General features: G+C 45.3%; 1 protein-coding gene across 3 annotated transcripts in view; it reads left to right on the top strand.

The window, feature by feature from the left end:
• Positions 1-23,846, top strand: part of Slc1a2 (solute carrier family 1 member 2) — a 145,819-nt gene that overhangs the window by 41,499 nt on the left and 80,474 nt on the right. Inside the window, exon 1 of one of the 3 annotated variants that reach the window (XM_046456072.2) lies at positions 8,488-8,608. The exons of the other annotated variants lie outside the window; for them this stretch is intronic. Coding sequence (XP_046312028.1) covers positions 8,553-8,608 — 56 coding nt within the window. The 5' untranslated portion in view covers positions 8,488-8,552. Of the gene's footprint in view, positions 1-8,487; positions 8,609-23,846 lie in introns of those variants that run through there. 3 annotated transcript variants of the gene reach the window in all.

Below are 23,846 nucleotides of genomic sequence, written 5' to 3'. Positions count from 1 at the left end.
GCTCTGCAAGCCCCCACCCAGGAGATGGGATCACTGATGGCTGTTCGGTTCACCTTGATACAGCTCAGCCTGCAGTCCTCCACCTGTTTTAGACCAACTCAATTTCTCGTGTCTTCACCCCACTTCTATTTAGTTTCACTTTGTACCTTGACCTTGGTTCTGCTTCTCTGACCAATTATTCTGTTTTTCCTCCCTCACCCACAGCCTGGCCTCACCTCCTGCCGGGGTCAGCTGCTTCCTTGCTCCTTGCTTGGTCTCTGTGGCCGGCCATGGGCACAGTCTTGGGCAGATCCTCATGGGTGGTGATCCTGCTGGGCTTGCCCAACTCATGAGGGGCCCAACCCTACTAAGGAAAGAGCTGCATTTGGCCCTGGGCCTGGAAGTCTGAAGGAAGGTCTTCAAAGTAGGAGGGACTGTGAGAGGAAGCTGCAGGAGGGACAGGAGGCAGGAGGTGGCCTGCATTTCAGATGTGACACTTCACTCCCTGGTCCCAGGATGCCCCTTTCCTCACTCGGTGACTGGAGGCCCTTTGTGCTCTCTGGGCTGTCACGTCACCCTCCCTGAAAAGACGTAGCTCAGCCCTGCTTTGTGGCCTCAGAGCTTCTGAATTTGGAGCCCTGAGCTGCACACAGGCCCAAGCCTCTGACCATGATCATATAGTGGGCAGAGCCCAGATGCCCCAGGCAGATGTGCTAAACAAGCTCTGGCAAGTTTCTGAAATCCCGCTGTGCCTCAGTTTCTCCATCTGTAAAATGGAGATACTGCCAACTGCACAAAATTAAGGATTAAATAAATTAACACAAGTAAAAGGCTTAAGATAGCACTGGCATCTGGTAAGCACTCCAGAAGGGTTATAGACCAAAATAATTACTATAACTGGCAATTTCTGGAGGCCACTTAAAGCGTCGTTCTTGTTTTTGGGGATGGTCCTGGCTTAGATCCTTCCTGGTTATTGAGAATAGGTTTGCAATAAGCACTTGAGGATTTGAGTCTAAATATCTCAAATAAATTGCAGGACGTGTGTGCTGGGAGATGCTAGAAGAAGTAGAAGAGTTACCGTCTCGCTCAGGGAGTTTTAACGTGTGCCCCTGCTTGGCCTCCACTGGGTACGTGCAGACAGTCCTCACCTCTCACATCGCCACTCCTGTGAGCCCTTCCCTCCTCTCATGGGTCTGGGTTGGAGAGCTTAGAAGGCAGACTCTGCTTGTTGGAATTCTCTCCTAATCCATCAATTCCACCTGTCAGGCTCCAGAGTTTGCCATGACTTGGGCCTGCTTCTTCCTCAGCTGGTGAGGAAGGTGGTTTACCGCAACTCAGCACGGTCCTTGCCCACCTAGATGCATCCTGCAGGCCACTAAAGGTCAGTAGGAAAGGGCGGAGGAATGTCCTGTGGTCAGCCTCATCCCCATCACTTTCTCTGAGGGCCTGGCTAGGTTCCTGGAGCGATCATTCGTTTGACCTTCAGCAAGGTCAAGCTCATTTTCCTTCATCTGAAAATTGAGGCTAATAATGCTGTATTCTTATCGAGGTGCTGTGCAGAAGAAAGTGGGTGCTCTAAACTAGCCTTTGCCCAGCCGGTGGCTTAAGCACATCGTAAGCATTAGTGATGAGTGAGGCTGACATCTGACCTGCGGCCTAATTATAGGTAGCATGTACTTTCTCTTCCCAGCCTTCGCCCAAGCTGCTCCTTCTGCCTCCCCTCAGTGTCCTCTCCTCTCACCCTCACTTGCTATGAGTCTGTTGAAATACTGCCTTACTTAGCTGGGCATGGTGGTGCACGCCTGTAATCCCAGCAGCTCGGGAGGCTGAGGCAAGGAGGATAGTGCGTTTGAATCCAGACTCACTAAAAGCAAGGTGCTAAGCAACTCAATGAGATACTGTCTGTAAATAAAATACAAAATAGGGCTGGAGATGTGGCTTAGTGTTCGAGTGCTTCTGAGTTCAATCCCTGGTCCAAAAAAAGAAAAAAATTACCTTACTTATCTCTAATTCTTATTTTCAAGAATCAGATTCTGCATTAAAGGCCTGGATGGGCATTCTCAGGAGTCTCCCATGAGTCTTCCAGATACTGTATTTCCATATGGACCACTTCTTGCTTTGCTGGCTGGAGCTTCGTATCATGTTCTGAGTTTTGTTGGCATTAGTGCCATTCATTCTTTTCTGGCCAAGCTCCACCATCTGTAGTCTCCCCACAACAGCAACCAGGCCTGAGCTGACTCACTGAAGCCCACACAGCTCAGGGTCAGACCCAGCAGTCCATAGGTGCTCATCAACTCTCCAGCACTGCACAAGGCACAGTGAGTTATAGAGACTCACAAAGGGAAGGAAGTAAATAATTGTCTCCTAACTCTAGGAGCTGACAGGGTTCTGCTGTCTGATTTTGCTCTAAGAAGAATGTCATTGGGGACCTAAGTAGCACAGGATTACTATAAATGAGTTAGTTAAGAAGGTTCCCAAGAATTGAGAAGCTATTAGTCAGCTTTTATCAGGTTATGCTGCAGTAACAACCATCCCCAAATTTTAGTAGTTTCCAACAATAAAATTTTGCTTATTATTTCTGTTACTTATTGGTTACAGGTCAACTATAGATGTTCCCCATGTCTCCTTCTGATGGGACCCAGGTGGAAGAAACAGCCCCCTACTTGGTTGGTGCCTCTCTTATAGCAGAGGGGAAAAAGAGTAATGTCAGAACCATGGAAGGTTCTTAATACTTCTGCTTGGAAGTGACAAGGGTGACTTGGATTCTGTATTGGTTTGGGTTCCTAGGAGATGCTTCTAGGACAAGGGTTCAGGCATATGTAGCTCATTTAGGAGGATTAGAAACACCAGAGGGGAAGTGAGACAGGAAGGGAAGCCAGCCAGGAGAACGTGGGTTAAAAAGTTACCTATACTCCACAGCAAACTTGAGTTAAATCCCATTTCCCATGGGCAAATTCTGGAAAACAGGTAAATCAGAGTTATCCTCTCAGGGATCGAGGGAGCTGGATATTTACACATCCAAACCTGTCAGTCATTGGTTGAGAGTTACTTCTAGGGGCTTTGATTCCCCAGCACTGATGGCCTGTGTGGACACAGGCAGAACAGTCATCTAGCTTCTAGAAAGGCCTCAAACACAAGATAGGCATAAGCAGCTGGAAGTTGGCCTAGGAGTGATGAGGTGAAGGGACTTCATTGGCCAAAGAATCACATGGCAAAGCAAATCTTCAGGGATGGGGAGTGTCATCCTCCCATTGAGCTTCCAAATTCCCAGATATTTGAGAACAAAAACATTTTGCAACATGTCCTGAGCCCTGATGTATGAAGTCGGCAGAGTTGACCATGGCACCTTGATCTTGGCACTGCTGGCATTTGGGCTGGATAGCTCTGCACCGTAGAGGGCTGTCCTGTGCACTCTAGGATATTTAGCGGTGTCCTTGGCCTCTCACCCACCAGATTCCTGCAGCTTCCCTCCTCTCTGTCTCCCATGTGTTAATAACCAAAAATGTCCTCAGATATTGCCAAATGTTCTGTGGGGGCAAAATCACCCTTTCACCCCAAAAACCAGTGAGGTACACCATACATGCATGGCTAATTCTCAAGGAATTGCAATAAAGAGTAGGTGGCTGGATGGAGGAGGTAACAGCCTAATGGGAGAGACTAACGGACACATAGCCTACAATGTCAAGTCACCCTGTGTTACAACAATTTGAAATAGTTTCAAATATGAAGAAGAAATTGTTCAGGAGTGGGAAACATTAGTTCTGTTAAGGGTTGGAAGTGGTCAAAGAAGGCTTTACAGATGTGAGATAGCTGAGCAAGTTTTGAAGGATGTAGAGGGGTTTTCCAGATGAGCAATACCACATGTGGAATTTAAGTGTAATCTCTGGGAATTCCGACCATAGCTCGGGAATGCTATACTAATTGAACTTGGATATGCTGACCTCGGAGTCTTCTTATACCAAGAAAGGCCAGTTGTGCGGCTATACTTGAACCAGCTTTACCAAATGATCAACATTGTGTGCAGAGCAATGTCAAGGGCTGTGGGGGACGGTCAGATGAGTTGCCCTAACAGTATGGATGCAGCCCAGCCTCAGAGAAACCAGGAATGCCCTTTCTCTATGATGTTTAGTTCAGGGAGAAGGCCAGGTAATTCCGTGGGCTTCTCAGAACCATTTCCTGATCGATCTGCTTTGATGTTTGTGACATGATGTTGCACAAAGAATACTGGATACAGTTTCATCATTTATCATCTCTTGCTTGAGTTACTTTACCTGTGAGGGAGGGATCAGAGGGCTCTCTCTCTCTCTCTTTCTCTCTCTCTCTCTCTCTCTCTCTCTCTCTCTCTCTCCAGCTTCGTAGTCTTGTTCTAACCACACAATGAGAGCATAAGCATTAACTGCACACTCAGGTGGTCTTGGTCCCAGGACAGTTCTGCCATCAGTCAGGTGTGGACTTCTGATTCCCCACTTTCTCATCTATAAAATGGATGTGGTGCTTGTCTCATGAGGCTATCTTATAGACGGAGTCATGAGAAGTTGTTGAGCTCTGAGCCCTGCACCAACACACACACAGAGGAATAGATGCCTGTGTATTGTTACCATGACAACATAGGTTGTGAGCACAGTGGTAGCTGAGTTCTCTTGAGTGCGTATGGTATTCTGGGCATGGTCATGAGGCTCTGCCTGTATCAATCTATGTCTGCTGGAGTCATTATAGTTCTCTGCATTTTACAGATGAAGAAACTGAGGCGCGGAGGCGTCTGATCGCCTGCCTGCTGTGCACGGCTAGCGGGTGGTACTCAGACTCCAGCTGACTGTCCCAGTGAGTCATCACTTTGCTGGATTGTGTAGTACCCAGTGTTTCCCCAAAACTCTGGGGGAAAACAATCAAGGGCTTAGAGAGTCCTAAAGCCACTGTGGCCACTTCTGGGTAAATGAGGTTTCCTTGTCATGGACTGAAGGCCCTTAATACATTCACATAATATTAATGAGCAGGGATATATTATTAACTACAGTATCTGAGCTGGCCCAAAACTGACCCCTTCCAGAAACGTCTGTGAGAGCAACACAAAGGGAAACCTCGAGTGGCTTACCTCTCCCTGCACCCCCACCCCCACCCCCACCCTGCACCACGCTATTGAAATAAAACTGGAGAGATTGTTCGCCAGTGTCTGGACACCACCTCCGGAACAGTGGGGAGTTTGTCTTCTCTGCCTTTGTGGCAGGGACCCATATGGTGTTTTTTGGGCTACAGGGGACAGATTCTGTTCCAAGAGCTGCCTTAAATGTTGCCTCTGTACTCAGAGTGGCAGCAATAAAAAGCCGAGCAGGGCCCTCTGGCCAAGGGGCACCTCGTCCTGCCCATTTTCCTGCCTGTGCGGGGGCACCTATTCTTGTCTGTCCTCTGATACCTTGGACAACCTCGCCTAGCTAGGAACAGAAAGTACAGCTGAGCGCGCCTGGTCTGGTCTCTCTGGTGCAGCTGGGCGTCCCTGCCCCTGGCTGGGCCTCCAGAGAGAAGGAGTCAGTGGATGACAGGTGGAAACGCCCACTCCTGCTCCAACTGCACCTGCCGTGTAGGGGGCGGACCGTGTATGGGGGGGCAATTCTTTCCCTTCTTTGTCTCATTCTTGGTCACAGTTCTTGTCAGTCACATGTCTCTGAGGCAAGTGGCTTTCTCTCTCTACCTTATTTTGGGCAGAGGGTTGCAGGAAGGACTCAGGGAAGCACCTGCCAGACAGGAAGTGCCCTGGCCTTAGTTCTTCTCTTTGTCATTTCCAGATAGAGTCAGATGAGTTGGAGATGTCCCCGGAGAACCTGCTTCCTGCAAGTCCACAGCCTGATGGGCTCTTAGGCACCTCTGGTTCTGAATCCCAAATGCATTTGTGGCCCTCTGATGAGCTCCCTGTTTCACAGATACAGAATCCTCTGGCAACCCAGAAGAGGCATGTGTAGCGGCTTCACTCCTTTGCTGTGTCCTAGGCTTCAGGCTGTCCCCTGGCCCCCATCCTTCATTGCTGCCAGACAGCAGCTTGCTGTGGCCTCCTATTCAGATGTCCAAGGTCTGGAGCAACCCGGCACTGTCTGCTGGGGCTGAATGTCAGCCTGGGCTCTGCTGAGCCTGACTAATTGATTAACGGACTGTTTTCTCTACACAACACCCAAAGATGGTTTGACTTTCTGTGCCTTGCCTGGTGTCTCCAACATCCTATTTTTTCTTATGCATTCCTACTGGAGAGACGGCAAACACCTCCAGTGAGAGAGAGGCAGAGTGTGTAATGGTTTCGTGCACAGGGTCAGGAATCAGACTTGAAGGGTCTACTGTGTGAACTTGGGCAAGTTACTTGACTTCTCTGTGCCTTCTCCTTGTCTACAAATAGGGATAACAGTATGCCTGCCTTATAACATTACTGAAAGATTTCAACAAGCCAAAAACATGTAAAGCACTTAGAATATGCGTGGCACATAGAAGGCCTCCTGTGAAGGTTAGCTAGTATCAATATCCAGAAGTGACCCATGTCAGCAAAACAGGAAGTAGATATCATAATTAGAATTCAAACGCAGTCAAAGCTGCCAAGGAGATATGAGACCAGAAAATCTAGTTTCCTGTGGATCTGCTATGATTCCAATGGCAATTTCAATAGCAAAATTGCTCATAAGAATTTAAGGATTCATGAGGCAATGGTTATTTTTGCCTAAGAAATATTAATGTAATGAATAAATCCTGATGATGAGAATAAAAATTAGCCTGTGTTACATTTGTTCCAGGCACTTTTATACATATTGACTGATGTAATTTTCACAACAGTCCCATGCACTGCTATTATTATCATTGTTACTACTATTATAAGCATCCCTTTTATAATGAGGTATTTAAGTTCATAGTTGTCAGGCCCAAGGTCACGCAGCTCAGCAGTGGTGGAAGTAGGATGGAAATCTCAGGTGGAGTCCTAAAGATGTCCACTGCAGGCTCCAGTACTCCTCATTCTGGTATATTTACTTAAAGCTGCAACTAGGAACCAACTTCTATACGATCCTTTCTCAGGGCAGGTTCTCCTATGAAAATTTCTGATTGGGACTGAAATGGGCCACCCATGGGGCCTGAGACAACTTGTACAAAGAGCCACCCAAATGGCGAGAACTCTAGTGGATCAGATCCTCTGGGTTGGAGGATCAGGCAAAGCCTCCACTTTGGGGGTTCCCCTTCAGGTCACCTGCAAAATATCTCCGACACCTGCCGTCTAGGGTGGATGATGGTTCCCATATTTCCTGGCCTCTTTCTTATCAACACCCGTCCTGGTTGAGCACTGAGCTCCATTCTCTGTGCTAACTTTGGTCGGATTAATCATTCTACAGGGCAATCTGAATCTTAGCAATTTTTGACAAAAGCCTTTAGTTAGATGTAGATCCAACTAGGTCCTTCACCCCACTTACCCTTCCCTCAACCTGCAAGATTGTCCCAATACGGGGTTTCTGATGGCTGGCAAGGGATGGGGGAAACAGAGACCAGGAGATAATGATGAGGCAGATGCTGAGGAGGCCGGACCCTTGCTACGTTAAGGAGCTCCGTCTTTATATGGCAGATACTGCTTCAGAGTGTGACCCTGGATCATTGAACCTATAACATGCACACAGTGCTTATGTATGAAAGTAAAACAAAAGGAAACAGGTTGTGGGTCCCAATAACCTTGGGTCTGGCTTGGTTAAATGAAGTTGGTGAGTTTCTTCACGGTGGGGCTTCTTAGAACCTTTCATGCATTAATGCACATTACTCTAAGGGTGAGGGGTGCTTTCCAATCTTATTTGACACCCTTTAGTTTGGGGTCCAGGAGCCCTTTGTGGGATTAATAATCTGAGGGACACATTTCTGAGAGATGATGTGTGCTTCCACAGGGAAGACTTTGAAGGTGACACAGGAAGGCCTGGTGTCCAGACCTGTCTTGAACAAGTGGGATTTGCATTTTACATTTAATTAGAGGTCCTTAAATTTTACATTTAAACAGGGGTCCTTCAACCAAATCCATGGATAAATTAAAGCTAGAATTTTAGCACAGAAGATGAGAAGCTGGCTCATTTCTGGGTCTTAACAGGAGTCAGTTTCTTTTATTTACACTGGGGATTATAAATGAAAGACTCCCTACAGTAGGGCTGAATGTCAAGAGCAAGGCTTCCCCGGATTGCATGGTTAATGATCATGGTGGTTGGAGGGACAGGGTTAGAGAAATGGTAGCAGGTGCCATGGAAGATTTTCTGGGAACAGAGCAGCTGAATCCGGGGCTTAGCACTGAGCTGTTTGGATAGCAAGTGGAAATTCACAAAACCTGGGAAGGAAACAGCCCTGTTTCTTGCTCAAGGAGAGGAGAGGGACATCAAAGCCCAGAAATAATCCTGATGAGGTCTTTTTCTCCCATAATTTCACAATGTCCAAACAAACGCTGGGCAACCTTGGGATCTGAAGCCAAATATCAACCATCAATAGGACAGTTTGTGACTTCTTTGACATCAAAACACTGATTGGGTAAACTTAGAGCACCTGACACGTTTCCCCCAGGGTACAGGGGGCCATGATGGAAGATGGCATTCATTCCAGCACTCTACGGTCCCCGCATCCCTGGAACTGCAAGAATGAGGTCAGGAGTCTTGGGTGGGCAGGGATGGGCTGTGAGGGGTGAGGAGAAGGGAGGAAGCACTTTACATTCAGGAGAAAGAGGAGACATGACCAGGGAGGAAGGACCAGCTGAGGTTACTATAAGGCAACCATGAAAGTGCCTGTGGCATGTGGCAAATCACTTGGTTTGCCCAGGGGCTGAGTGACTTGAGCTTCCATCAACATAGAAGATCTTCCTTAGGAACATAGAGAATCAGAGAAAGAAGGCATGGAGGTTTGGAAGCACCATCTGTTTATGCTTCTGTAGACAATAGGCCTCTGATCCCAGGATGGTGTACAAAATGCATATGTCCCTGGACTCTGGTGCCTGACCATGAGCCAGGCACATGGTACCTTTGGAGTGAATGTATATTGAAAGGATCAGTGATGTTTGTGTCTTCCCACCTGGGATTTTTCCTCTTTAAGTGACTGCTTAAATGATGCATTAATAATACATCCAATGGTGGATTAGAAAAAAGTTGTATATGTTACAAAACCATCACCCAGGGTCATATCTCATAAAACTTAAGCACCCAGAGGTACGTGACACCATCCTTAATGAGAACGTTTTCTACACTGAGTTACAAGTTCTTTCTAGAGGTTGAAAGGTTAGCATCTTCATCAATTGCTGCTGAGGAAATGGGTCTAGATAAAAATCCATGATTTGCAGATCTGCCTGTTGTTTCCATTTATAAAGACAAGGTGAAGTGAATGACTTAATATTTTGTCAACTGGTTATCCTGTTGCAAAGCTCTGCAGGCCAAAAATTCAAAGCAAAAGTGTGAGTGATATCATACTCTTCCTGCAGTTGGTGTGGTGGGAAAACCAGCAGGTTTGGTTTTGATGGTGGAAAAAGTAGTTTCTAGTATTACTACATCCATAAGGTCAAATGATATCCTCAGGACCCTATAAAATATTTCTCAGAGTGTGGGTATAAAAAGTCCACCAGCTCCCTCTTGCCTTTAAGTTACTCTTCAGATTCCTCTTCCTTCTCCTCCATGGTTAGAAAAAAAAATGGCCTTGATCATTTAGTCCCTCAACAAAATCTATTGAATGTATGCGAGGTTCTAGGCACACTCTGAGGATTTACCAGAATTGGAGCAATGTTCAAGTGTTCTATCCTTTTACACATTGGCTTCCATTTTCAGAAGTCCAATAAGATGACACACAAAAATGTCATCAGTGAGGAAGAATCTGCTGATAGCAATGACTCAGGAAACCAAAAAGCACAGAGAGTATGGAAAAGCTGGACTCCGAAAGAGGGCTTTCTGTAGTGGCTTGGCCTTGGGTGATGCAAAATTGTGAGAAATCTAATATTTTTTATAACAATATAAATGACTTGTTTAGCTTCTATTTTGTCTATTTAAAACAGATTCCTTAATGTTGATTTTTTCAGTTTCATTTAAAAAAAGATATTGATACCATGATTATAAAAATTCTATATGTTCATTTCAGTGAATTGTTAACATATGCAGAAGTGTAAATCAGGGGGAAAATCATTTGCAACTTCTTCAACCAGAGATAAACATGGTCAAAATATAGATGCATCGCTTTCTCATTATATTATACAACAGGTATTTAGGATCATCTTATGTGGCTTTAGTCCCATATCTGATTTTTAGGCGACCTCTCTCTCTCTCTCTCTCTCTCTCTCTTTTTTTTTTTTTTTTAAGAAAAAGAACTTTAACTGTTTACTGTGCAATCCTGTTCTAAACTCCCTCTAATCTGGGTATTGTTTTTCTGTCTGTAGATAAATTGTGTGTGGACCAGATCTAGAATCTGCTCTGTGCTCAGCTCTGTGGACACTCAGTTGCCACACAGGAATATGACATGAGAATATGGATGACAAATGACATCTTTTAATGGATCTATCTCCTGCACAATTGCTGTCATTTATTTAACTTTTTGTCAGTGGTTGAACTGGACTGCTTTGAGTTTTCTCATTTTTATGAGATAGGGCTGCAGTGACTATCTTTGTCTCTATTGCATTTATTTTTCTTGGAGATTGTTCCACGTACCATATTCCCAAAATGGGGTCATCAGGCCTGGGTGCGCAAACAGATTTATAATACTTCCTATCCATTTCCCCAAAGACAAAATCTGGTTAATACTGCTACCCTGATGGCCAAATGCACTTTTTTTTGTACAAAAAACACTTCTTTCGGCTTTAAATAATTTAGATTTTCTGCTTTAGTAGGGATATAAAATTAACTTAAATATAGGTTGAATTTAGTTTTTAAAACTCATACCTTTTTTATAAAAAGATAATATTACAATAAAATGTGCAATTGAATGAATAAAAAGTTAATTTTGCCTGAGTAAACAATACTTTATATATATATATATATATATATATATATATATATATATATATATATATATATATATATATATTTGAAGAATAATTTCTACATTTTTATGTAATAAAGTGAACAGTGGTTTTCCTGGGGAAAGTTTTGAAAGAACAAAAGCTGTTTTATCCTCATTTCTCCTCAGTTTTCATCTCCTCTCCAAATTGTCAGAAAACTTGCATCTTCTCAGTGCTAGTTACTTACCCTACATGTTTTAAGACCAGCCTAAGCCATAAGAATAAAGTGACATTATAGTTCCTGAAGTGATTGAGAAGTGTCCTTGGATTTTCTTCTCCAGAGAGAAAAGACACATTATGTTCCTAACCCAAAGTACTGTCTTTGAATGCACCCCTCCCATCCCCACCAAAGGCATTCGGGCAGGGCTCTAGGTGAGCCCTGGGGTGCCCTGAGTCTCAGCAGTCTTAGGTACTGCACGGCCACAGTGCTTGGCCAGAAAAGCACAGAAACGTGAGTGAATTTTCTCCAGTTAAGCCTTTCTGTAATCCAGGGACACCAGTGGTTTAAGAATAACCTTATCCCCTGAAATCTGATAGACCAAAGCAGCACATTTCCACAATATTTCTGTTAAAAGTCAATTTTTAGTGATATTATGTGCATTGATGATAGGCTCATGAGGATAAAGTTGGAGAAAAAAAAATCATGGAGGTCCCCATCCAGGTGTATTCAGTGGCATTTCATCTGCTCAGGAACTCCTGCAGCGTGGCTGAGGACAGTGCTACAGGGTCTTTGGAATCATGGTGGCCGGGTATCTTACAGAGTCTGCTCTGGAGACCAAGCCAACGGTTAAGGGCAGTGGACCATGCACTGTGTATGCTGCATGATTATTTTGTTTATATTTAAAGATAAAAAACAGCACTTGGTGGAAAGCGTCACAACCTTTCATACAGAGAACCCAGGCCCACAGTGGCCTAATTTGTCCAAGCAGACAGTGAGAGAGGGTGTTAGCCTGGACCTGTGACCGGCTTGCCTCCAAAGCCCGTGTGCAAGCAGGATCCATGGTGCATCTTCCCCGGTGAGCCTCAGTCTGCCCCAAGTGCTGCCCACCTGAATTGGTGTCAGTTAAAGCAAAAAAAGGGATAGGGAGTGTAAATGTGGGGAGAAGGGTCAGAGGAAGGAGACCAGGGCCCATGATGCTGAGGTTTTAAAAGTAAGCCCCCATGGCTTCATTCCGAGGGTAAAGTCTTATCCTGAGGGTAAAGTCTATGCTTAAAGCCTTTCTATCAACAAGGCCGAAAAATAAGAACTCAATTGGCTGAAGGAGCCTGCGAAAGGGAGGAATTCTTTGAAGGCCTGTGTTATCCTTGGGAATCAAACAGATTTTGTATCATTCTCCATCATCTTTGTGTGTTTATTCCTAGGTAACCATTATGTTTCATACTATATAACATGTAATCACCTCTAAGAGGTTCCATTGACTTCAGGACAGCATTCTTCCCCCCACTTTTTTTAAGGAAACTACATTAATTATAAGACATCCTACAATTTCAGAAATGTTAAAATATGAGAAGAATATATATCTTAGGCTAAAATAGTCCTCAGAAGATGTGTGGTGTTTCTGGTGAGGCCTGTCTTCTGGCAGGTATTTGTTTACAGGTGGGATTGGACAAACACCTAGGTAGGTGGCACACAGTCTCAGATGTGAGGCTGAGTGGCAAGTGTGAGGTAGTCAGGGGAGAGGTGGGAGGAATTGCCCAGGGTCTGTTCATGGTCTTTCTGCCTCCTCTGACATCTGTTAGGGCAGGATTTCTCTCTGTTGGCACTGTTGACATTTGTTGTGGGGGATGATTAGCAGCATCCTGGTTAATACCCACCAGTATAATTTCTTCCCCCAGTTGTAACAACTAAAAATGCCTCCAGTTATTTCCAAGGGTTTCTAGTTGTGAAGTTGTTCTCAGTGGTTGATAGGATCATGGGGTTTTAGAGAACACTAATAATAAGTAGCATTCTGCTAATACCCCTGTCTGTTGAACTCTTCCTTCCCTAAAGTTTAAAAGGTGTTTTAGTTTTGCCCTAAATGCTGTGGTCATGTTCTTTATCTACTTAATATCCTTTTACATGAGGCTTTGGTTTGTAATTCAAAAAGGAGCAAGAAAGAGTCATCAGGAGCTCACAGGGCAAAAAGCACAAATAATAGTAAATGCCTAAATATTATTTAACATGCAGTTAAGTGTCAACATGGCTCAGTGATGGTAGGCAGATGACAAGACTTTCTCCTTTTCTGAAGGTCTAGTTCATGCCCACCATTGCACTTGGCTATGTTTGTTAAGGATGATTGAAAAACTTATGATCATTGGAGTGGAAATCAAACATTTATCTTCTGTCTATTAGAGACTTACATTTATTCATGTAGCAAGAATTTATTGAAGTTTCTATTGTGTTCTTAGACAGTAATGTAGCAGTGAGGGAAAAATGGTCCCATTCTGGCCTCATGGTGGGTACAGTCTACTGGGGGGCAGAGATGATATCACACAGAGTAACAGGGGAGTTAAGTTAAGTTCAGGTAAGCCAGAAAGCCTTCCTGGGAGAGGCAGTGTTTGGTCACCCTGGAGGATGCGCAGGTGGGCACATTGCTTCTGTGCATTTCCATGAACAGCTGGGACAGTGGCAGCTTTACTATCTGGGAGACACAGGAAGGAGGAAATCAGGGCAGCCTCATCTGTTTCTCTCAGGAGATTCTTCAATGAATTTGCCCCATACTAAATCACCCTTGATTGTAAGTTGTGCTTGAATTTCAATAATAGTTTTTTGGAATTAAAAAAAGAAACACTTTATTGGATGTATATTGAACATAATATACATCACAATCTCAGCAATGTTAAAAGCAAAAAAAAAAACCCAAAAAACAAAAAACAAGAAAAGAAACCCCCAAACAAAAAACAAACTGCCTTGAAATCAAGGAGATAAGATATTAAAATTTAAAGAACAGGGGCTGGGGATATAGCTCAGTTGGTAGAGTGCTTGCCTCACAAGCACAAGGCCCTGGGTTCAATCCCCAGCACTACAAATAAATAAATAAATTTAGGGTCAGTCTCAAAATGGTTATTGTTGTTTGTTGTTATTATTATTATTGACATCCCTTGGTCATGCCACCAGCTGGGATAGTTTCCACTGGGCATCTTTGCCATCAGGAAGCCACCTACCTCCCCACCATGTTGACAGGACCTCTTGCTCCCTGGTCATTTCCCTCCTCTCTCCTCCCCATGTCACTCATCCCAGGCCCCAAGTTCTCATTTATTTCTCATGCAGGGTAGTTTAGCCATGCAGGATCTCAGTTGCAGCCATCTCAGTCTACACCACGTAGTGAAACGTGCCCACAAGGTGAGTTACAGGATAAGTGCAGCCCTCTCTGCTTGCAGGCAGCACCCGAGACAGCTGCAATCCCAGAGGGGGTGAGAATGTTAGGAGGGGAATTGTGTGTCCTCTGGAGAAGGGAGCTGTGCCTGGGCTGGCTCCTGGGGACACAGCTTTGGAATGGCTTTTAGAAAGCTTGGCTTGGCTCTATGACAGGATGAAAATGCCTTCTCTCCATGATCTCCATGACCTTTGAGGCTTGGCCAAGGCAGAAGAGTTGACCGGCCCTGCCTGCCAGCCAGGAATAGTGTGGGCTGCTCCCAGAGCTTTCGCTAATGAAGCCTTCCCTCTGTGGAAGGCTGTGGCCTGGGCTGGAAAGGGCCGTGGGTGTGTGGAGGGGCCTCATTCCCAACTCTGACAGCCTCCTGCTACTCTCAGAAGTTGGCTTGAAAACCCACAAGTGCAGGTGGAGGTGGACATTCACAGCCAGGGCTCCACGTGTGCACTGTGAGAGGGGAACATGTGACAGTGAGGTCACTTCCAGATTAGGTTGTTCTTTGTTGTTACTCCAGGTCACCTAGACTCTGTGTGTGCGTGTGCTCAGTCAACTTATTGTAGAAACTTTTGTTTTTTTTTTGTTGTTGTTGTTGTTTATAGAGCTGAATTCATATTTATTGTAGAAAGTTTGAACATAAAGGCGAGACTCAATAAGGAAAAACAAAGCAATACCTTCCCAACATTCACAAATAGCCTCTGGGATCTTTTATGTCTTTTTTTTTTCCCTCAGTGCAATATATGGTTTTTAAAAATGTTTAGATTATGATTTTTCTGTCTTGTCTTTGAATAGACCTTAACATACTCCCAATGATATTTTGTATCTTGGGTCATTAAATATTACTTGGAAATCCGACTGTTTTTAGCTTCAGACCTCCGTAGGGTGCCCACTGAGTTGTGGACAGGCTGGGTGAACTCATGTTGGTAGGAGAGCCCTCTGCTCTCGAGTGATCTTCAGGCAGAGTCCATAGTTGCAGGAGAAATCCAGTTGCCTTCTGGGAGAGCAGAGGTGTGTGGTCAGTCATTCGGGAGGTGAGCAGGAATGGGAGCTCCCAACCTCCCTGGAGAGAGTCTCACTCAGAGGACAGAGCATAGGCTCCCAGGAAAGCCTTCCAGGTTGGGATTCTGCCTCCACTACTTCCTGGTTATTGGATCTTGATTAACCAGCTAACCACCTCCCCCTCACCAAACCTCTGTTTTCTTGTCTATGAAGTGAAACTAATGATCATCTGTTTCTCTGGGTTACTGAAGGATAGTAACCCAGCACTCAATACCTGTCAACCATCATTATTTATTACTTAGTTGAAGACCTGATCAACTGATTTCATGGGACAAGGATAGTGTATAGGTGGGTTCCATCTTTAAGTTATTCTCTCTAAAGAAGTGAAAATATTGGCAGGCTCTAGTGTATTCTCTTGGAGAGGTGGTGGGTTTAAGGTTTAGGGTGCTCAAAAGAATGGAATCTTCAGACTCCCTCCCTGACATGCTGGCCGTGAGTCCAGGGGGCGTCGGTGCCTGGAGAAGAAGCCAAGTCTCAGCCTAGGCATCTGCCTGTCTCCATCAAGCTTGAGTGACTCATCAAAGGATTCATTACCTCATCCAGGCTTTCTTGAGGCCTAAATTGAAAAGCTCAGATAAAATCTTATCTCAGTGAGTGTTCTGGAAGGATCCCCAGGATCTGGGGTTCAGGCCTGGCTCCAGTCAGGAGCTAAGAAGGAGCATGAGGTGGTTGGAGAAACCTGGGTTTGGATCTCATCTTTGCTGTTTATCAGCTGCTGTGTGACTTTGGGGACGTTTTATACCTCAGCTTCTATTATTTTTCTCAGTTAATGTGAGGCAAACATTTGTACCTCTTGGGTTCTCAGGGGGATTAGAGGAGACACGGTCTATGACATGCTGCTAGGATTTGGGTCTGGACTCTCCCCCAGGAGCTCATGTGTGAGGCAGTGCTGCCATGTTCAGAGGTGACATGATTGGCTCATAAGGGCTCTGACCTAATAGTGGATTCATCCATTTGGTGGATTAATAATTTCAATGAGCTACTGGTAAAAATTAGGCAGGTGGGGCATGGCTAGAGGAAGCAAGTCACCAGGGACATGGCCTCGGGGACTATTTCTGTCCCTGGCCCCTTCCTGTCTCTGTTCCCAGGCTGACGTGAAATGAGTACCTTTCCTCTACCATGCCCTTTGACCATGGTGGTCTGCTTTGCCTCAGGCCCAGAGCCGTGGAGGCTGCTGACCATGGTCGGAAACCTCGGAAACCATGAGCCAAAATAAGTCTTTCTTTAAGTTGTTGATATGAGGGATTTTGGTCACAGCAATAAAAAGCACCACACTTTTTCACTAAGTGTCGATACCATCTTCAGCTTCCCACATCCTGCAAGAGAAAACAAAGGAGAATATGAGAGTCTCTTTGTTTCTTCCTCTATAAATAAGGAAATGGAACAAGAAGAACTAAAGGAAGAGGCTCACACGACCTCCAGGGTCAGGGAGACGATGTCTTGTGATTTGATCATCAGTGCACGTTACCTAAAAAACAGTAGTGGGCCCCCCACTCCCTCCTGGTACATCTCAGATGATAGTCATTGAGGTGCCTGGCGCTGTACCGAGCCCTTTGGATGGGTGATCTCCCCCTTCAGTGCTCTCCTTTCTCAGATGGGAAAAACTGAGACTCAGGGACATTAAGAAACTCACCCCCAATTTTTTTAACCGTTGAAAGGTGAAGCTAGAATTTGTACCTAGATCTCTCTAGAGCTCAGGTTCACAACTACTCTGAATGCATGGATCTCGCACTATGTAAGACTTCTGCCCCCTGCTGGAAAAGTAAGTGCAATGCAGACTAAGATGACCTTTCAGCTGGTTTATCTTAAGCCCCCTGAGCCCAGAACTGTGAGCTACCTTCTCTATCCTCTCCCAGGCTTTCAGCCACTAAGGAACCATGGAGGCACATGCTGGAAATAGAAGATCTGGGCCAGATGTCCCCAGAGGGGCAAGCACCTGATTTCCTATATCCTGAGTTCAGCAGATGCTTAGCATTGCTTGGGGGGAGACCAGGATTTCTCAGATCCTGGATGGCTGCCCAGAGTGAAGAGAACCTGGAGGGGAAGGCCCTTCTCTCTGGTTATCACATCTCCAAGTGAAGGGAGTAAATGACCCAGGAAGGGTAGCTGAGAAGAGCAAGACAGCTCCTCGGGTTTCATGAGAGAGGGCATCTGAATTACTGGTTTCCAGGCCCTGAATGTTTGCTGGATGAGGCTTGGGGGCGTCTGTAGACTACATCAAGAATCCAGGTCTGTTGGATTCGTAGAGAATTGCCACCCATCTGTAATCTCCTTTTATTTTTTGTTCCCCGAAATCTGTTGGCCTTTGATTTTTTTTTTTTTTTTTTTTTTTTGCAACTTTGAGTCCTGCCCGATCCTCCCTTTGGATTTGGCCCTAGTTTTTATCTTTATTTCAATCTGTAGAGTGCATACCTTAATTTGGAACGCAAACCTCACTGCCTACATTCCTGCAGTACCTGCCTCTCCATTCATAGATTGGTGTCCCTGCTTCTGGCCTTGCCACGGCTGCTCCAGCTTCACCCCTGGGTCCTGCCTGTGTCCCATCTTGCTTTTCCTGCCTTGGAGTGTTTGCTCCGGGTTTCCCCTGCCTGATCTGTCTCTCCCTTTCTGCCTCCCTACCAAAAGTCTGTCCATGGCCTTCAAATCCTTCTCTTTGTGAATGTTTCAATTGATTCCTTCAGTCTCTGCCTCTTTCCTCCCTCCCTCCCTCCCTCCCTCCCTCCCTCTCTCTCTCTCTCTCTCTCTCCCTCTTCCTCCCCTCCCCTCCCCTCCCCTTCCTTCCTTCCTTCCTTCCTTCCTTCCTTCCTTCCTTCCTTCCTTCCTTCCTTCCTTCCCAGGGATTTCACCCAGGGACGCTTAACCAATGAGCCACATCCCCAGCCCTTTTTTAAAAAGAAAATTATTTATTTAGAGACAGGGTCTTGCTAAATTGCTCAGGGCCTCTCTAAATTGTTGAGGCTGGCTTTGAACTCACGATGATCCTCCTGCCTCAGCCTCTTGAGCCACTGGAATTACAGGCGTGTGCCACTGCACCTGGCAGTCTGTGTCTTCTTAATTCCAGAAGCACTGACATGTGTCTCTGTTGGTCCGTTTGGTACTTGATCATGTGCTTCCTCCTGACCCTCTTTGAGATTCACTTGCTTCTTAGAGCAGAATTTCTCACCTGTTTGTCTTCCTTTCTACCTATGCTGGGAATTACTTAAATTTAACATTCCTGACTTTTCCATTGGACATCTTCTACATGCAAGTGCCTATGGAGGCTTGAGAGACAAGAAAGAGGAAATACAGGGTTTGCTCATCAATACATCCTTGAGGGGAGACCTCCAGAAATGTGTGTCCTTCAACCCAGCCCAATTCTAGACAGTTCTCTCACCGTCAACAGGAGAGGCCAAATGCACTCCATATGCCTTTGTACCTCATCTCTCTTATATAAAAACCAGACGCTCAAAAAACACTTTGGGGATATCTCCAGTTGCCAGGCTTGATCCGAGGGAGGCTCTGCCCATCAGTTCCAGGATTCGTTAGCTGTGTTAGTAACAATTCCTGCAGGGCCAAGGCTTGGTGGGATCTGTTTGGGTTCAGTCCACAGAAAAAGAGCTGCCTGAGTTCATCCAAGGTGGAGCATGGACCTTCACAGGGATTTGACCCTAGGCAAGGTCGGCATGAAAAGTGACTTCAAAGCAAGAGGTCTTTCCTGCCACCTGTGCATTCCAAAAGCTCGCAGCAACCAGCTTCTTTGCCTTTGTTTTTCTTAGGGACAAATGAGTTTGCTCATTCACTTAACAAACATTGGCTGAGCAGTTTGCACAGTGCTTACCTGGCACAGGGCCTGGCACAAAGGTAAACATGACTATCTCTGCTCTAAATGAGCCTCTAGCTAAGAACTAAAGGGAATGCAAGTGACCTAAAGCAAGCATGGCAAAGAGGGGCACCTATGTGACCATGTCTCTATTTTGTGTTCGAGGCAGATATTGCTAGTCAATCACAGATCTCATTCTCTATTTTGAGGGGGGAAGGGTGCTGGGGATTGAACCTGGGGTGCTTTACCACTGAGCTACATACCCTGCCTCTCATTTTTGAGACAGGGTCTCACTAAGTTGCTTAGGGTCTCATGTCGAGCTTCATTCTCTTTGAATTTGGATTAAGCCTCAGAATCCTTCTCAACACATTGCTCCAAGCAGCCACTAATAGTGAATTGGACTTTGTACATGAAAAGAAATCTGCTTGTAATCCCTTTTTGTCTTTAAAGTGGTCTAAAGGCCTGGAGATAGAGGAAAGGGGGCTCAAAATAGCCATCAGTGTACTTGTCAGTAAGTCTGGCTAGGGCAGACCAGGAGAGTCACTTACTGGTGTGTTCAAAAGCCCTGGAAAATTGTTCTGTAAGACGCCTTCATGCGGCTGCTCTGTCTCGTGGCTCCTTCCTGTCTGACTTTGTGGATTCTTCTTTCCCTTAGAAGTGGCTGTTTCTGTAAGATTTAGACTTCATCCCTCTTGTCTGTATTCTCAGTTGGAGAGCTAATCTCTCTTCTCAGCCTTTACTAAAGCCTTGAAGTAGCTAACTCCCAAGTCTATATCTTTTTCCAAGTTTCAACTCCTTCCTTTGGTGCATGGGCAGTTCTGCCATCTGACACTAAGTATCTTTCCAGCCTGGCCCCTGCCTTCAGAGATTCTTCTGTGACCACACAGTCTCCCTCCATCCTGGGTCACTGGCAGTGGGGAGACCTGTCCCGTGTCTTGGCTTGAACATCACCCCTCTTCTCTGCTGTGTCCAGTCACAGCCAGCCCAGAGTCTCAGCTTTGCTGTTACTTCACCAAGAAAGTTATTCCTCACTTATTTATGACAGAGAAGAGGGGCCATGGCTGATCTCACACTTTCATTCACTCAACATTCACTGCATGTCTCCTATGAATCCAGGAAATGCAGTGAGACCCTTCCCTCAAGGGGCCTAGAGTCTGGTCTGGTCCTGTCTCTCTTACCATTGTTTATATGTCTCATCTCTGCCTCTAGATTAAACCCCTTGCTGTCAATCATTGCGTCCCCTCAGCCCTGTGCACATGATAGATGCTCATCACAGCCCGAGTTGTGTGAAAATTGGTGTTCTTCTCTGCCAGGTGAGCGGTCAACCTATGAGTGTATGGCGCTCAGGGAAGCCCCCTTCTCCTGGAAAGCTGTCAGGAGAAGGAAAAACCCAAGGAACCAAAGAATGGAGATGTCATTGCTGTGTGCTCGAGCGGCTGGACAGGGATGGAAGTGGATGTGTTGAGTGGAAAGTGATTGTGGGGGTGAAGACTCGTCAGGAACACGGGGCTGTCTGAGTTCTAGCTCCTTTGCGTAACAATTGTGAGACCTTAATAATTGTAAAGTACTTACTTTCTCTGTGTATTCTCAGCTACAAAATGGGTCTTAAAATAATGTCCACCCTATTGAATGGTTGGGAGGTTTAAGTGAATAAATGAGTTTAAATAAGTATGAACATTGAAAACAATCCTTGGTCCAAACGCTGGCTATTACTTCAACTTTCCCAGCTATGAGATTGACTCGTGCTTTTCATTTTTTTTTAATTTATTCTTTCTGCAAACAAAATGCACATTATCTATGTAATCTGGAAAACATACGCTACAACGATCTCTCATTCTCTCTCTCTTTTAAGAGATAAGGACAGAATCTGGTGGGTGAGGAGGGTCTAGCTGACCTTGCTGGCAGTGGTCCCTTGCAACAGTATGGGAAATTTCATGGTGCACAGGGTGAGGTAACCTTCAGCCCCCCTTCGCCCCTGCCTGCCGCTATCCTGGTCCCCCTGCCAGTTAGCAGAGACTCCAGCCGGCCTCGATGGTGTCACATTGGTGCCTGTAGAACTAGGGATGAAGTCACCTGGCGTTTCCTCTGCAGAGAGTACAGGGGCAGGCCAGGGGGCCCAGGCTTTCTCAGGACTCTTAGAACAGAGGGTTCTAAGAGCTGGGAAGTGCTTCCCAGAGCCAAGGGGAGAAAGGAGGGAGGCGTGGCCCGGTTTGCAAAAGCAGGAGCAAGGTCCACACGTTTTATGAAGTGTTTTATGGGGCAGCTGTAATGGGAAGGCTGGTACTTAGCAAGAGTTATTAGGTGTGATGGTCTTAACACTGAGAGCCCCGTGGTGGTGTGCGCGACGCTGGCATGAGAAGCAGGCCAAGGTCGGGGGGTGGGTTGCTTGGACCCAGTATGCTCCTTAAATCAGCCTGTGCATGGTGCTTAAAATAACTACTATTATTATGATTATTTCACTCTTGGGACATTCAAAGCTCAACTTAGAGGCAAACCAAAAATACATGTCAGTTATTCACTCCCTGTGAGAAGCAGAGCTGCCAAGCCTGATCTAAAAGGCCCAGTTCTCTTAGTACCTCTGGGGACCAAAAGCGCCTTGAGGTCACTTCCAACCCAGAGTGCAGTAGATTCTGATCCTTCAGGGTGCTCAGGACTCCAGATGCCTCTTCCATGTCCCTGTGAGTGGGCGAGGTCTGTGCTCTTCATCACCCCAGGTTAATTTCTCAAGCCCAGGTAGCAAAAAAGATCTCCCATTCTTTTAGAAATTCCAAAAAGAGGTTTGATTTCTCTTTTGGTCTTGCTTTTGCCCCATGAGGGATGGCAGCCAGGATTACACCTTTTTTTTTTTTTTTTTTGTATCAGAGATTGAATGCAGGGGTGCTTAACCACTGAGCCATATCCCCAGCCCTTTTTTATATTTTATTTAGAGATAGGGTCTTGCTGAGTTGCTCAGGGCCTGAGTTGCTGAGGCTGACTTTGAACTTGAGATCCTCCTGCCTCAGCCCCCTGAGCTGCTGGGATTACAAGTGTGGTGACCCCGTGCCCGGCAGGATTTGGTCTTTTTGAGCCATGGGATCATGTCACATGCAAAAAGTGGTTAGAGTAGAACAAGAGAGGATCTTAACCAGGAGCTGTGGGTGAGGGTCTGCAGGGATCTGAAGTTGTAAGAACAGTTTGCCTGAATGTGAGTTTGGGGAGAGTCCCTTATCCCCATTAGCCTGTGTTCACAGAATTTTGCCTGTGTACCTCATGGTGATGAAATCCTCCTTTCTATTTCTAGAATTTGCCCAAATTTCTTTCAGTTTCCTCTCTGAATATTTTCCCTATGAGCCCACTCTCACTTTCTCTAAGTCACTGACTAAACGTCCCCTCCTGGCTACCTTACATTAAACATACCCTGTTACTATCCTACTCACTGTGACATGGATTCATGGTTCTTTGCAGTACTTATTCCCAAAGGGCTGTAACCACTTGTTTGTTTATGATCTCCTCCCTTGATATGGACGCCTCTGTGGTGTTCGCAGCGGGACCTGCAGCATGTAAACAGAGCCAAGCCCAGAGCAGATGCTCAGAAAATATCTGTTAATGGGCCAGTGAATGAACATATTAATAACTTTCTTCATATCTGGGCTTCAGATGGAAAAATAATAATAATAATTGTTTTTTTTTTAACTGATGGAAAAAGAGACCTGAGTTCTCAGTGGGGCTCGGCTACATGCTTTTAGTCCCCTAGATATTTCATACCCCATGAAATGGTCACCTGGTCATCTGGGCACTGCAACAGATGTTTAAGGCAGAGGTTGCCGAGAGATTTCACAATATTTGTGAATTTCATCAATTCTCCAAACATACCCTGTGTGTGTGTGTGTGTGTGTGTGTGTGTGTGTGTGTGTAATACAGAGGCTGGGTCCTAGTGCAGAGTAATGGCTGTCCCCATTTGAAGATGGGATACCACCACTATTGACACAGCACATAGCTCTCGCACCTTGTCTGGGGCTGTGTGTATGAGAGCAGGACAATGGTGGAAGTCCTATTTGTAACCTCACTCTGGAGTCATGATTATTCCATTCCAGAAAGGACATCCCAGGGATTGAACATCAGTGACCAGAATCAGCCCGAGGCCAGAATTTTCCAATGTATGAACTCCAGTGTGAATGAGGTGTGACTGCCTCTTATTGAGTAAGAGATGGATTTTCTCTAACTTTAAAGGAGATAATAAAAAGTGCCATTCTAGAAATCAATATCAATCAATTTTTTAACTTCGTTAAAAAAAAGAAAAAGAAAGAAAAGAAGAAAGAAAAAATGGTAGCTACTCCATTGAGGGGAGCATTCCCTCTAAGGCAGAGAAACCTCTTCTCTTCTGGACAAATTGTTTGCTTTGATTGTCAGGCATAAACCTCAGAATCATTAGGGACAAAAGGTTATCTTTTGTCAATATCTGTAGCAGGTAAGCTTGGAGGTAAATTCATCACTCAGAGCTTATCACATTGCTGGAAACATCCTTTGTAAATGATAGCTTCTTAGAATCATATTTTAAAATATTAATATTTTCCTGTAGTAAAAAACAAAATACCATTCTCTTCCATTTTAGATGGCTGATTTACCATTTCTCCTAAGTAGTTTTAACTAGGCATTGCAATATGTG

Source organism: Marmota monax, unplaced genomic scaffold (genome assembly GCF_021218885.2).
Source record: "Marmota monax isolate L192 unplaced genomic scaffold, Marmota_monax_Labrador192_F-V1.1 WCK01_AAM20220418_F8-fsc00047, whole genome shotgun sequence".
NCBI lineage: Eukaryota > Metazoa > Chordata > Mammalia > Rodentia > Sciuridae > Marmota > Marmota monax.
The sequence above is the reverse complement of the archived record's forward strand: the minus strand, read 5'-3'. Positions and strand labels throughout refer to the sequence as shown.